At 51.8% G+C, this 14370-nt stretch overlaps 1 protein-coding gene across 6 annotated transcripts in view; it reads left to right on the top strand.

Moving 5' to 3' along the window:
* The first annotated feature begins 365 nt into the window (after nucleotides 1-365).
* Nucleotides 366-14370, top strand: part of LOC105358014 (microtubule-associated protein futsch) — a 43695-nt gene continuing 29690 nt past the window's right edge. For 5 of the 6 annotated variants that reach the window (XR_002872094.1, XM_023949409.1, XM_023949423.1 and 2 more), the window contains exons 1-6: nucleotides 366-1240; nucleotides 1589-1798; nucleotides 3189-3355; nucleotides 4285-4313; nucleotides 4563-4595; nucleotides 5170-5216. Coding sequence is in view for 5 of the 6 variants with exons in the window: in XM_023949409.1 (XP_023805177.1) it covers nucleotides 1168-1240; nucleotides 1589-1798; nucleotides 3189-3355; nucleotides 4285-4313; nucleotides 4563-4595; nucleotides 5170-5216 (559 nt within the window). In the remaining variant the exon portion in view is untranslated. The remainder of the gene's footprint in view (nucleotides 1241-1588; nucleotides 1799-3188; nucleotides 3356-4284; nucleotides 4314-4562; nucleotides 4596-5169; nucleotides 5217-14370) is intronic. The other variant, XM_023949416.1, reaches the window with a different exon arrangement.

The following is a 14370-nucleotide window of genomic DNA, read 5'->3' on the forward strand; positions in this document are numbered from 1 at the left end:
CAAAGATGTGAAACATTTTCCACAAACACAAAATAACCAGTTCTCTGAAATATTGTTCACAAATCTGTCTAAATCTGTGATAGTCAGCACTTCTCCTTTGCCAAGACAATCCATCCCACCTCACAGGTGTGCCATATCAAGATGCTGATTAGACAGCATGATTATTGCACAGGTGTGCCTTAGACTGGCCACAAGAAAAGACCACTCTGAAATCTTCAGTTGTGTTTTATTGAGGGGGTCAGGGGACTCAGACAACCAGTCAGGATCTGGTGTGACCACCATTTGCCTCATGAAGTGCCACACATCTCCTTCACATAGAGTTGAATATATATTTATATAATGAGACAAAATGAGAAAAATAATCCAGAAAATCTCATTGTCTACTTTTTAAAGTATTTATTAGCATATTTAGGTGGAGAATAAATATTTGTTCATCTACAAACAAACACTTCTGTCTCTCACAGAGCTGTAACTTCTGCTGTAGAGGATCCTCTGTCCTCCACTGGTTACCTGTATCACTGTCACCTGTTTGAACCTGTCAGCTGTCCACAGCCTCCCACAGTCACTATGGAGACCAAAGATCTGTCTAAGGACACCAGAAACCAGACTGCTGACCTGCACCAGACTGGAAGACTGAATCTGCTACAGATAAGCAGCTTGGACTGAAGAAATCACCTGTGGGGGCAGTTATTAGGAAATGGAAAACCAAAGTAACAAAGGCTACCGTCAGTAAGACACTACACCACAGGGACTCAAACCCTGCAGTCCCCCATAATTGTAGAATTTAAACTTTGATCAGGATCTTTGGAAATGAACTGACTGTAACTGAATGTCTGCTAGAACTTTGCATTCGTTCTACCGTTCTTTAGATAAATCCTGTTTCCTTTGGTGGTCGTCACAGCACGCTGCCTGCAGAGGCGCGTTCATGGTCTGGGCTGGTTCCGCTCTGAAGCCATTCGGCGGCGTCGGACACTGGTCCACGCCAGCGGCTTAGCAAATAGGATTAGAGGCGAGCAGAAATCTCCTGCAGCCGCAGCAAAGTCCCATCTGCCGCTCTGACAGGAGGAACCGTGACCTTCTCCAGGTTCTGCCATGACCACCGCCGGAGGTTCCAGGGACCCGCTGGGGAGCTAAGGAACCGCAGACCCAGCCGCACAGGGACCCGACATGAGGATGAGGAGGGGGGCCCTGTGGGCGCTCGCCGCGGCGCTGCTGTCAGGATACCTGCACCCCCGCACAGGTGAGCCACCGACGACCTTCAGGCAGAACCGAGCGTCCAGGAGCCGGTCTGGTCACGGACGCAGGGATCAATGATCCGATGAGCTCATGCTGGAGAACAGCAGAGGAACCTCAGATCCTGACGTTCTCATATTGATCAGTGGATCATTGATCATCTGGACTTATTGATCTGCTGAATCATGATAAAACATTTGAAAGGTTCTGCTTAAGAACGTAGATCCTTGGACTTTGGTTCTGCTGCTTCCTGTGCTGGAGCTCAGAGTTCTCCAGTGGTTCTGCTCGGTTCTCCTGGACTGAACCTGCCTGAACACCATCCTGAAGTTAGAGGTCTGCTGTTCTCTGCCCCCAGATGCCTCTCAGAACCAGATTGCAGGTTTGAAGGATCCAACCGGACGTTTGGAGGAACCCGCTCCAGGGACGGACCCCCTCCGGTTCCGAGAACATTCCACTTTGACCCGCAGGAAACGGAACATTCTGTTTCCCAGCGGCGTGAAGCTCTGCTCCCAGGAGACCTTGGACCAGGCGGTCTCCAACCACCTGACCTACTTCCACCTGAGAGGTACGAGGTTCTGCTGCTCCGGTTCTGATCCCACAGGTTCTGATCCACACCCTGTGATCATGCAGAGCTCCTGAAGGTTCTGCCGTCTTCATCCGTGTTTCAGACCCAAAATATGTTTATTCCAAGAAGAACCTGAGATGTTCTGACGGTCTCTGTTCTGGTTTTTGGATCAGAGAAGAACCAGAACAGAGATCTTCTGGCTTCAGGGGAACAGATGATGGATGTCACTAGAACCTTGTTCCATCCTGGGTTATTGATAACTGAAGATGAAGAAGAACCTCTTAGTCTCAGAGGACAGATTCTGGTCTGGGTTCCTCCTCCTCGGGCTGGTGCTGGAGTGCTTTAGAGCAAGGCAGCTGTTCCTGTGTTTATGAACCTTTATGGAACCGAGTCGACCCGTCCGGAGGTCAAAGAGCTCATAGAGGTCACAGAGGTCGTCACAACGACAAAACGCTTTAACAGGAAAATAGAGACGCAGATGAAAAGCTCTGAGTTGCACACAACAGAAATGTAATGTATTTAATGTGTCTATTATGAATATGAATGACTCAGACAGCAGAAGGATGTTCTGTCCAGATGTTTGTGTATTTGTTGGTGTGAGGGTCAAGAGGAATGTTGAGATACAAAGAATTACCAGTTAAATGCTGTTAGATTAATAGTGAGATATTCAGTTTTATCATGAGGGAGGGAGGGAGGGAGGGAGGGAGAGAGGGAGAGAGAGAGAGGGAGAGAGAGAGAGAGAGGGGGGGGGGAGGGAGAGAGGGAGAGGGAGAGGGACGGACACCCCCGACCAGGTTCTGGAAAACACAAAAACAGAGGGGGGGTGACTCAAGAGGGGCAGGTTAACCCCCCCTGACCGCCGTTTGGATCCTGACTCAGCCGCTCCTCTGGTGTCCATCCATCATCCATCCATCCATCCATCCATCATCCATCCATCATTTCTCAGTCGTCAGCCTTTCCAACATCTTGTTTTCCAGCTCAGCCTATCTCTCTTTTTCTTTCCTCATCAGTTAGGGGGTGGGATTTGTGAAAGAACTGGGGGATTGTGTAGGTACGGGGAGGGGGGGCCTATTTTTGTTTATTTTACTTTCATGCTTGTTTTTATATTATACTATTTTGTTTTAATGTAAAGCACTTTGTGTTCTACTTTTATGTGAAAGTGCTTTATAAATAAAGTTTGATTGATTGATTGATTGGCCAGGAGCATTGTGGGGTTCTGTTTGCTCAAGGACACTTCAACAAATGGGCGTGCAAAGCGGGAACTGAACCTGCGATCGTCCAATCAGAGGTTGGGGGCTCTGCCTCTGCAGCACAGCGGTTCTTGATGTTACTGATGGTATTCGGTCTGGAGATGTTCTCCTCCACCTTCACCGTCTGGTCTGTCCTTCAGTGTGTCAGGAGACGGTGTGGGAGGCCTTTAAAGTCTTCTGGGACCAGCTGCCAGACCGGGACCAGTACCAAAGCTGGGTCAGCCGCTGCATGAACGGATCCGTCAGCACCATGGAGATTGGCAGGTTCTTCAGCCAATCAGAGGAACACAGGAGCCTCGTCATGAGGGTAGGTCCGCCCCCTTTGTCCTCCGTCTGCAGTTCCCAAAACAAAACAAGTTAGCTTGAGCTCCTCATGAGGGAACGTTTAGGAGCAGCCCGTCAGAGGAATGTGGAGAACGTGTGACGGGTCGTCTGAACAGGTTCTGCAGGCTGTTCCTCTGTGTTTGGTCTGGGATGTTCTGCAGAAATCACATGTTTGATTTATTTGGATAATGGAGGAGAAAATGTAACATGTGACCCAAGGGCAAAGGCCAAAGGTCACCTGCAGGTCTGGTCCGTTCTTCATGCAGAACCTCTCCACAACTGGGATGTTTGGGACTTTGAACTCCTTCCTCAGATTCTCTGTTGGTTTAAGGTCTAGATTCTGGGCTAGAACTCTCTAGAACCTTGAAATGTTTGTTAGGTAGCCACTCCTTGGTTGCCATGGCGATGCGTTTAGGGTCCATTTCATGCTGGAGGATGCAGACATGTTCCATGTTCTCACAGATGGAAGGAGGTTCTCTCCATACATGGATCCCTTCATCCTTTCCTTCTATCCCATACCATAATGTTTCCACCCCCGTGCTTCACAATGGGTGTGGCGTTCTTCCTCCTCCAAACACGGCCAGTGGTGTTCCTACCAAAGAGTTTCATTCCATGACCTTCTCCCAGTCCTCCTCTGGTCCGGTTCTGGACATGTTGTGGTTTAAGCAGAAGGGCCTTTGGAGCTCTGCTGGACTTGAATGGTGACGCCGTGTGTTACCATGGTAACCTCTGTTCCTGTGGTTCCAGCTCTCTTCAGGTCGAGTACCTGTTTCCTCAGCATTCTGCAGACATTTGTTCCTCCAGGGGGAGGAGACGGTCAGGGATCAGTAGATCTGTTCGTTCATCCCCGTCCGGTTCTTGTGTTCCTTTTGCGTGTTCCTCATGACTCCATCATGTGTGTGTTCTTTTCAGAGGGTGGTTCTAGCGGCTGCCATGAACAGGTCAGTGAACTTCCCTCTTCTTCTCATCAGTTACATGAATATTTGAACTTTGAATGACTACAAACCGCCATCATGGTTTGTTGTTTCTCTGGGTCCAGAAGCAGCAGAACCTTTAGCTGGGTTCTGGTGTTCTGATCCAGTTCTAACTGTGTGGTTTGTTTCATTGAAAGAGTCTCCATGTTCAGTCTTGTGACGTGTGTGTTGTTGTTGTGTTTGGACTCCTGTGTTGTGTACCGTCACCGGCTGCAGTAAGCCCCCCTCCTCTGGATCCGGTCCGTGCAGGTAGGTCCGCAGAACCTGAGACGTTCTCCTCAGAGCTGGAGTCACTCCTGAGCAGCCTTTTCTCCTGTTCTGATCCGTTACTGCATCGCAGTCAGAACCACACAGAGAACCTGATCTGGGATCAGAACAGGATGGTCCGGTTCTTTAGTGGAACAATCAGGAAAAAGTGTTCAGGGTCTCTGTGAGTCCAGCTCTGATCTTTGTAGAACTCTGTTTTTGAAGCGTTTCGGCTCATCTGGAGAACCATCAGGTTTAGAGTTCCCCTCAGACTGAAACATGAAAACAAACCAAACTCCGGTTCTGAGTTCTTCCCCATCGTTGGAATAGAACCTTATTTCAGTGAATGTTTCAGAAGCTGGTATTTTGAAAACCTGCGGTTCTGAATCTTTGTTCCAGATTCTCCCATAGAACCAGCTCTTTAAATGTTGGGAGTCTGATTTAGATGCTGGAAGACGCTCAAAAAAAACAGAAAAGGAGCCGGTGGCTTTTTGTTTTTCTTGGTGTTCCTGTGTTCTTCAGAGGAACGTTCCTGAGTGTGAGGAACTTTAACGGTTCTCTGTTGTCTGTCCTGCAGCTCAGAGACGGTTCAGAGACCAAGTCCAGCCACGGAGACACCGTCAGGTAGGGGCTCGCCTATGTTCTCTGCCCTGAGGTTTAGCACAGCAGAACCCAGAGGAGAGTTCAGAAAGAGTTCTCTAGTTCAGAGACCTTTAGATCCTCACTGTGGTTCCACAGCTTTTCTGGAGAAAACTCCAGCTAGAATCAGTGATGATTCTAGAACTCCTAATCTGTGGCTCTAAAATCAGAACCAGTGAGTTCTGACATCTGCTGGTCCTCAGTCAAATGCTAAAGTTTGAAGAAAGGATATTTGATGATCCAGTTGATCAAGATAGATCTAGATCAGTCTTTTGGACTGGTTTGACCCCCTCTGGTTTGATCTGGGTCAGTCCAGGTTAGCCCATTTCAGTCTAGAGAAAACTGTAGTATTCTTGTTCAGCCTGTACCAGTGGATCAGCCTGTACCAGTGGATCAGACTGTAGTGGTCTGGATCAGACTGTAGTGGTCCTCATCAGCCTGTAGGGGTCTGGATCAGCCTGTAGTGGTCTGCATCAGCCTTTAGGGGTCTGGATCAGCCTGTAGGGGTCTGGATCAGACTGTAGTGGTCTGGATCAGACTGTAGTGGTCCTCATCAGCCTGTAGGGGTCTGGATCAGCCTGTAGTGGTCTGCATCAGCCTTTAGGGGTCTGGATCAGCCTGTAGGGGTCTGCATCAGCCTTTAGGGGTCTGGATCAGCCTGTAGGGGTCTGCATCAGCCTTTAGGGGTCTGGATCAGCCTGTGGGGGTCTGGTTCAGCCTGTAGTGGTCCGGATCAACCTGTAGTGGTCTGGTTCAGCCTGTAGTGGTCCGGATCAGCCTGTAAGGGTCTGGATCAGCCTGTCGTGGTCTGGATCAGCCTGTAGTGGTCTGGTTCAGCCTGTAGGGGTCTGGATCAGCCTGTCGTGGTCTGGATCAGCCTGTAGTGGTCTGGTTCAGCCTGTAGTGGTCAGGATCAGCCTGTAGTGGTCTGGATCAGCCTGTAGTGGTCTGGATCAGCCTGTAGTGGTCTGGATCAGCCTGTAGTGGTCTGGATCAGCCTGTAGTGGTCTGTATCAGCCTGTAAGGATCTGTATCAGCCTGTAAGGATCTGGATCAGACTGTAGTGGTCTGGATCAGCCTGTAGTGGTCTGGTTCAGCCTGTAGGGGTCCGGATCAGCCTGTAGTGGTCAGGATCAGCCTGTCGTGGTCTGCATCAGCCTTTAGGGGTCCGGATCGGCCTGTAGTGGTCTGCATCAGCCTTTAGGGGTCCGGATCGGCCTGTAGTGGTCTGGTTCAGCCTGTAGGGGTCTGGATCAGCCTGTCGTGGTCTGAATCAGCCTGTAGTGGTCTGGTTCAGCCTGTAAGGATCTGGATCAGACTGTAGTGGTCTGGATCAGCCTGTAGTGGTCTGGATCAGCCTGTATTGGTCAGGATCAGCCTGTAGTGGTCAGGATCAGCCTGTAATGGTCAGGATCAGCCTGTAGTGGTCAGGATCAGCCTGTAGTGGTCTGTATCAGCCTGTAAGGATCTGGATCAGACTGTAGTGGTCTGGATCAGCCTGTAGTGGTCCTCATCAGCCTGTAGGGGTCTGGATCAGCCTGTAGCGGTCTGCATCAGCCTTTAGGGGTCTGGATCAGCCTGTAGGGGTCTGGATCAGACTGTAGTGGTCTGGATCAGACTGTAGTGGTCCTCATCAGCCTGTAGGGGTCTGGATCAGCCTGTAGTGGTCTGCATCAGCCTTTAGGGGTCTGGATCAGCCTGTAGGGGTCTGCATCAGCCTTTAGGGGTCTGGATCAGCCTGTAGGGGTCTGGTTCAGCCTGTAGTGGTCCGGATCAACCTGTAGTGGTCTGGTTCAGCCTGTAGTGGTCCGGATCAGCCTGTAAGGGTCTGGATCAGCCTGTCGTGGTCTGGATCAGCCTGTAGTGGTCTGGTTCAGCCTGTAGGGGTCTGGATCAGCCTGTCGTGGTCTGGATCAGCCTGTAGTGGTCTGGTTCAGCCTGTAGTGGTCAGGATCAGCCTGTAGTGGTCTGGATCAGCCTGTAGTGGTCTGGATCAGCCTGTAGTGGTCTGGATCAGCCTGTAGTGGTCTGGATCAGCCTGTAGTGGTCTGTATCAGCCTGTAAGGATCTGTATCAGCCTGTAAGGATCTGGATCAGACTGTAGTGGTCTGGATCAGCCTGTAGTGGTCTGGTTCAGCCTGTAGGGGTCCGGATCAGCCTGTAGTGGTCAGGATCAGCCTGTCGTGGTCTGCATCAGCCTTTAGGGGTCCGGATCGGCCTGTAGTGGTCTGCATCAGCCTTTAGGGGTCCGGATCAGCCTGTAGTGGTCTGGTTCAGCCTGTAGGGGTCTGGATCAGCCTGTCGTGGTCTGAATCAGCCTGTAGTGGTCTGGTTCAGCCTGTAAGGATCTGGATCAGACTGTAGTGGTCTGGATCAGCCTGTAGTGGTCTGGATCAGCCTGTATTGGTCAGGATCAGCCTGTAGTGGTCAGGATCAGCCTGTAATGGTCAGGATCAGCCTGTAGTGGTCAGGATCAGCCTGTAGTGGTCTGTATCAGCCTGTAAGGATCTGGATCAGACTGTAGTGGTCTGGATCAGCCTGTAGTGGTTTGGATCAGCCTTTAAGGGTCTGGATCAACCTGTAGTGGTGTGGTTCAGCCTGTAGTGGTCTGGATCAGCCTGTAGTGGTCTGGATCAGCCTGTAGTGGTTTGGATAAGCCTGTAGTGGTTTGGATCAGCCTGAAGTGGTCTGGATCAGCCTGTAGTGGTGTGGTTCAGCCTGTAGTGGTCTGGATCAGCCTGTAGTGGTCTGGATCAGCCTGTAGTGGTTTGGATAAGCCTGTAGTGGTTTGGATCAGCCTGTAAGGGTCTGGATCAGCCTGTCGTGGTCTGAATCAGCCTGTAGTGGTCTGGTTCAGCCTGTAAGGATCTGGATCAGACTGTAGTGGTCTGGATCAGCCTGTAGTGGTCTGGATCAGCCTGTAGTGGTCTGGATCAGCCTGTATTGGTCAGGATCAGCCTGTAGTGGTCAGGATCAGCCTGTAGTGGTCAGGATCAGCCTGTAGTGGTCAGGATCAGCCTGTAGTGGTCTGTATCAGCCTGTAAGGATCTGGATCAGACTGTAGTGGTCCTCATCAGCCTGTAGGGGTCTGGATCAGCCTGTAGTGGTCTGCATCAGCCTTTAGGGGTCTGGATCAGCCTGTAGGGGTCTGCATCAGCCTTTAGGGGTCTGGATCAGCCTGTAGGGGTCTGGTTCAGCCTGTAGTGGTCCGGATCAACCTGTAGTGGTCTGGTTCAGCCTGTAGTGGTCCGGATCAGCCTGTAAGGGTCTGGATCAGCCTGTCGTGGTCTGGATCAGCCTGTAGTGGTCTGGTTCAGCCTGTAGGGGTCTGGATCAGCCTGTCGTGGTCTGGATCAGCCTGTAGTGGTCTGGTTCAGCCTGTAGTGGTCAGGATCAGCCTGTAGTGGTCTGGATCAGCCTGTAGTGGTCTGGATCAGCCTGTAGTGGTCTGGATCAGCCTGTAGTGGTCTGGATCAGCCTGTAGTGGTCTGTATCAGCCTGTAAGGATCTGTATCAGCCTGTAAGGATCTGGATCAGACTGTAGTGGTCTGGATCAGCCTGTAGTGGTCTGGTTCAGCCTGTAGGGGTCCGGATCAGCCTGTAGTGGTCAGGATCAGCCTGTCGTGGTCTGCATCAGCCTTTAGGGGTCCGGATCGGCCTGTAGTGGTCTGCATCAGCCTTTAGGGGTCCGGATCAGCCTGTAGTGGTCTGGTTCAGCCTGTAGGGGTCTGGATCAGCCTGTCGTGGTCTGAATCAGCCTGTAGTGGTCTGGTTCAGCCTGTAAGGATCTGGATCAGACTGTAGTGGTCTGGATCAGCCTGTAGTGGTCTGGATCAGCCTGTATTGGTCAGGATCAGCCTGTAGTGGTCAGGATCAGCCTGTAATGGTCAGGATCAGCCTGTAGTGGTCAGGATCAGCCTGTAGTGGTCTGTATCAGCCTGTAAGGATCTGGATCAGACTGTAGTGGTCTGGATCAGCCTGTAGTGGTTTGGATCAGCCTTTAAGGGTCTGGATCAACCTGTAGTGGTGTGGTTCAGCCTGTAGTGGTCTGGATCAGCCTGTAGTGGTCTGGATCAGCCTGTAGTGGTTTGGATAAGCCTGTAGTGGTTTGGATCAGCCTGAAGTGGTTTGGATCAGCCTGTAGTGGTGTGGTTCAGCCTGTAGTGGTCTGGATCAGCCTGTAGTGGTCTGGATCAGCCTGTAGTGGTTTGGATAAGCCTGTAGTGGTTTGGATCAGCCTGTAAGGGTCTGGATCAGCCTGTCGTGGTCTGAATCAGCCTGTAGTGGTCTGGTTCAGCCTGTAAGGATCTGGATCAGACTGTAGTGGTCTGGATCAGACTGTAGTGGTCTGGATCAGCCTGTAGTGGTCTGGATCAGCCTGTAGTGGTCTGGATCAGCCTGTAGTGGTCAGGATCAGCCTGTAGTGGTCAGGATCAGCCTGTAGTGGTCAGGATCAGCCTGTAGTGGTCTGTATCAGCCTGTAAGGATCTGGATCAGACTGTAGTGGTCTGGATCAGCCTGTAGTGGTTTGGATCAGCCTTTAAGGGTCTGGATCAGACTGTAGTGGTCTGGATCAGCCTGTATTGGTCAGGATCAGCCTGTATTGGTCAGGATCAGCCTGTAGTGGTCAGGATCAGCCTGTAGTGGTCAGGATCAGCCTGTAGTGGTCAGGATCAGCCTGTAGTGGTCTGTATCAGCCTGTAAGGATCTGGATCAGACTGTAGTGGTCTGGATCAGCCTGTAGTGGTTTGGATCAGCCTTTAAGGGTCTGGATCAACCTGTAGTGGTCTGGTTAAGCCTGTAGGGGTCCGGATGAGCCTGTAGTGGTTTGTATAAGCCTGTAGTGGTCCGTATCAGCCTGTAAGGGTCTGGATCAGCCTGTAGTGGTCTGGTTCAGCCTGTAGTGGTCTGGTTCAGCCTGTAGGGGTCCGGATCACCCTGTAGTGGTCAGGATCAGCCTGTCGAGGTCTGTATCAGCCTGTAGTGGTCTGGTTCAGCCTGTAGGGGTCCGGATCAGCCTGTCGTGGTCTGGATCAGCCTGTCGTGGTCTGGATCAGCCTGTCGTGGTCTGGATCAGCCTGTCGTGGTCTGGATCAGCCTGTAGTTGTCTGGTTCAGCCTGTAGTGGTCTGGTTCAGCCTGTAGTGGTCCGGATCAGACTGTATTGGTCTGGATCAGCCTTTAAGGGTCTGGATCAACCTGTAGTGGTGTGGTTCAGCCTGTAGTGGTCTGGATCAGCCTGTAGTGGTCTGGATCAGCCTGTAGTGGTTTGGATAAGCCTGTAGTGGTTTGGATCAGCCTGAAGTGGTCTGGATCAGCCTGTAGTGGTGTGGTTCAGCCTGTAGTGGTCTGGATCAGCCTGTAGTGGTCTGGATCAGCCTGTAGTGGTTTGGATAAGCCTGTAGTGGTTTGGATCAGCCTGTAAGGGTCTGGATCAGCCTGTCGTGGTCTGAATCAGATTGTGGTGGTCTGGTTCAGCCTGTAAGGATCTGGATCAGACTGTAGTGGTCTGGATCAGCCTGTAGTGGTCTGGATCAGCCTGTATTGGTCAGGATCAGCCTGTAGTGGTCAGGATCAGCCTGTAGTGGTCAGGATCAGCCTGTAGTGGTCTGTATCAGCCTGTAAGGATCTGGATCAGACTGTAGTGGTCTGGATCAGCCTGTTGTGGTTTGGATCAGCCTTTAAGGGTCTGGATCAGACTGTAGTGGTCTTGATCAGCCTGTATTGGTCAGGATCAGCCTGTATTGGTCAGGATCAGCCTGTAGTGGTCAGGATCAGCCTGTAGGGGTCAGGATCAGCCTGTAGTGGTCTGTATCAGCCTGTAAGGATCTGGATCAGACTGTAGTGGTCTGGATCAGCCTGTAGTGGTTTGGATCAGCCTTTAAGGGTCTGGATCAACCTGTAGTGGTCTGGTTCAGCCTGTAGGGGTCCGGATCAGCCTGTAGTGGTTTGTATAAGCCTGTAGTGGTCCGTATCAGCCTGTAAGGGTCTGGATCAGCCTGTAGTGGTCTGGTTCAGCCTGTAGTGGTCTGGTTCAGCCTGTAGGGGTCCGGATCACCCTGTAGTGGTTTGGATAAGCCTGTAGTGGTTTGGATCAGCCTGAAGTGGTCTGGATCAGCCTGTAGTGGTGTGGTTCAGCCTGTAGTGGTCTGGATCAACCTGTAGTGGTCTGGATCAGCCTGTAGTGGTGTGGTTCAGCCTGTAGTGGTCTGGATCAGCCTGTAGTGGTCTGGATCAGCCTGTAGTGGTTTGGATAAGCCTGTAGTGGTCAGGATCAGCCGGTAGTGGTCTGTATCAGCCTGTAAGGATCTGGATCAGACTGTAGTGGTCTGGATCAGCCTGTTGTGGTTTGGATCAGCCTTTAAGGGTCTGGATCAGACTGTAGTGGTCTGGATCAGCCTGTATTGGTCAGGATCAGCCTGTATTGGTCAGGATCAGCCTGTAGTGTTCAGGATCAGCCTGTAGTGGTCAGGATCAGCCTGTAGTGGTCAGGATCAGCCTGTAGTGGTCTGTATCAGCCTGTAAGGATCTGGATCAAACTGTAGTGGTCTGGATCAGCCTGTAGTGGTTTGGATCAGCCTTTAAGGGTCTGGATCAACCTGTAGTGGTCTGGTTCAGCCTGTAGGGGTCCGGATCAGCCTGTAGTGGTTTGTATAAGCCTGTAGTGGTCCGTATCAGCCTGTAAGGGTCTGGATCAGCCTGTAGTGGTCTGGTTCAGCCTGTAGTGGTCTGGTTCAGCCTGTAGGGGTCCGGATCACCCTGTAGTGGTCAGGATCAGCCTGTCGAGGTCTGTATCAGCCTGTAGTGGTCTGGTTCAGCCTGTAGGGGTCCGGATCAGCCTGTCGTGGTCTGGATCAGCCTGTACTGGTCTGGATCAGCCTGTCGTGGTCTGGATCAGCCTGTAGTTGTCTGGTTCAGCCTGTAGTGGTCTGGTTCAGCCTGTAGTGGTCTGGTTCAGCCTGTAGTGGTCCGGATCAGACTGTATTGGTCTGGATCAGCCTGTAGTGGTCTGGATCAGCCTATAGTGGTCTGGATCAGCCTGTAGTGGTTTGGATAAGGCTGTAGTGGTCCGGATCAGCCTGTAAGGGTCTGGATCAGCCTATAGTGGTCTGGATCAGCCTGTAGTGGTTTGGATAAGGCTGTAGTGGTCCGGATCAGCCTGTAAGGGTCTGGATCAGCCTGTACTGGTCTGGTTCAGCCTGTAGGGGGCCGGATCAGCCTGTAGTGGTCCGGATCAGCCTGTAGTGGTCTGGTTCAGCCTGTAGTGGTGTGGTTCAGCCTGTAGTGGTTTGGATCAGCCTGTATTGGACTGGATCAGCCTGTAGTGGTCTGGTTCAGCCTGTAGGGGTCCGGATCAGCCTGTAGTGGTCCAGATCAGCCTGTAGTGGTCTGGTTCAGCCTGTAGTGGTGTGGTTCAGCCTGTAGTGGTCTGGATCAGACTGTAGTGGTCTGGATCAGCCTGTAGTGGTTTGGATCAGTCTGTAGTGGTCAGGATCGGCCTGTAGTGGTTTAGATCAGCCTGTAGTCGTTTGGATCACCCTGTAAGGGTCTGGATCAGCCTGTCGTGGTCTGAATCAGCCTGTAGTGGTCTGGTTCAGCCTGTAGGGGTCCGGATCAGCCTGTATTGGTCTGGATCAGCCTGTATTGGTCTGGATCAGCCTGTAGGGGGCCGGATCAGCCTGTAGTGGTCCGGATCAGCCTGTAGTGGTCTGGTTCAGCCTGTAGTGGTGTGGTTCAACCTGTAGTGGTTTGGATCAGCCTGTATTGGACTGGATCAGCCTGTAGTGGTCTGGTTCAGACTGTAGGGGTCCGGATCAGCCTGTAGTGGTCCGGATCAGCCTGTAGTGGTGTGGTTCAGCCTGTAGTGGTCTGGATCAGACTGTAGTGGTCTGGATCAGCCTGTAGTGGTTTGGATAAGCCTGTAGTGGTCAGGATCAGACTGTAGTGGTTTAAATCAGCCTGTAGTCGTTTGGATCAGCTGTAAGGGTCTGGATCAGCCTGTAGTGGTCTGAATCAGCCTGTAGTGGTCTGGTTCAGCCTGTAAGGGTCTGGTTCAGCCTGTAGTGGTCCGGATCAGACTGTATTGGTCTGGATCAGCCTGTATTGGTCTGGATCAGCCTGTATTGGACTGGATCAGCCTGCAGTGGTCTGGTTCAGCCTCTAGGGGTCCGGATCAGCCTGTAGTGGTCCGGATCAGCCTGTAGTGGTCTGGTTCAGCCTGTAGGGGTCCGGATCAGCCTGTAGTTGTCCGGATCAGCCCGTAGTGGTCTGGTTCAGCCTGTAGTGGTTTGGATAAGGCTGTAGTGGTCCGTATCAGCCTGTAAGGGTCTGGATCAGCCTGTAGTGGTCTGGTTCAGCCTGTAGTGGTCTGGTTCAGCCTGTAGGGGTCCGGATCACCCTGTAGTGGTTTGGATAAGCCTGTAGTGGTTTGGATCAGCCTGAAGTGGTCTGGATCAGCCTGTAGTGGTGTGGTTCAGCCTGTAGTGGTCTGGATCAGCCTGTAGTGGTCTGGATCAGCCTGTAGTGGTGTGGTTCAGCCTGTAGTGGTCTGGATCAGCCTGTAGTGGTCTGGATCAGCCTGTAGTGGTTTGGATAAGCCTGTAGTGGTCAGGATCAGCCTGTAGTGGTCTGTATCAGCCTGTAAGGATCTGGATCAGACTGTAGTGGTCTGGATCAGCCTGTTGTGGTTTGGATCAGCCTTTAAGGGTCTGGATCAGACTGTAGTGGTCTGGATCAGCCTGTATTGGTCAGGATCAGCCTGTATTGGTCAGGATCAGCCTGTAGTGGTCAGGATCAGCCTGTAGTGGTCAGGATCAGCCTGTAGTGGTCAGGATCAGCCTGTAGTGGTCAGGATCAGCCTGTAGTGGTCTGTATCAGCCTGTAAGGATCTGGATCAGACTGTAGTGGTCTGGATCAGCCTGTAGTGGTTTGGATCAGCCTTTAAGGGTCTGGATCAACCTGTAGTGGTCTGGTTCAGCCTGTAGGGGTCCGGATCAGCCTTTAGTGGTTTGTATAAGCCTGTAGTGGTCCGTATCAGCCTGTAAGGGTCTGGATCAGCCTGTAGTGGTCTGGTTCAGCCTGTAGTGGTCTGGTTCAGCCTGTAGGGGTCCGGATCACCCTGTAGTGGTCAGGATCAGCCT

This window comes from Oryzias latipes, chromosome 2 (genome assembly GCF_002234675.1).
Source record: "Oryzias latipes chromosome 2, ASM223467v1".
Taxonomy (NCBI): Eukaryota; Metazoa; Chordata; class Actinopteri; order Beloniformes; family Adrianichthyidae; genus Oryzias; species Oryzias latipes.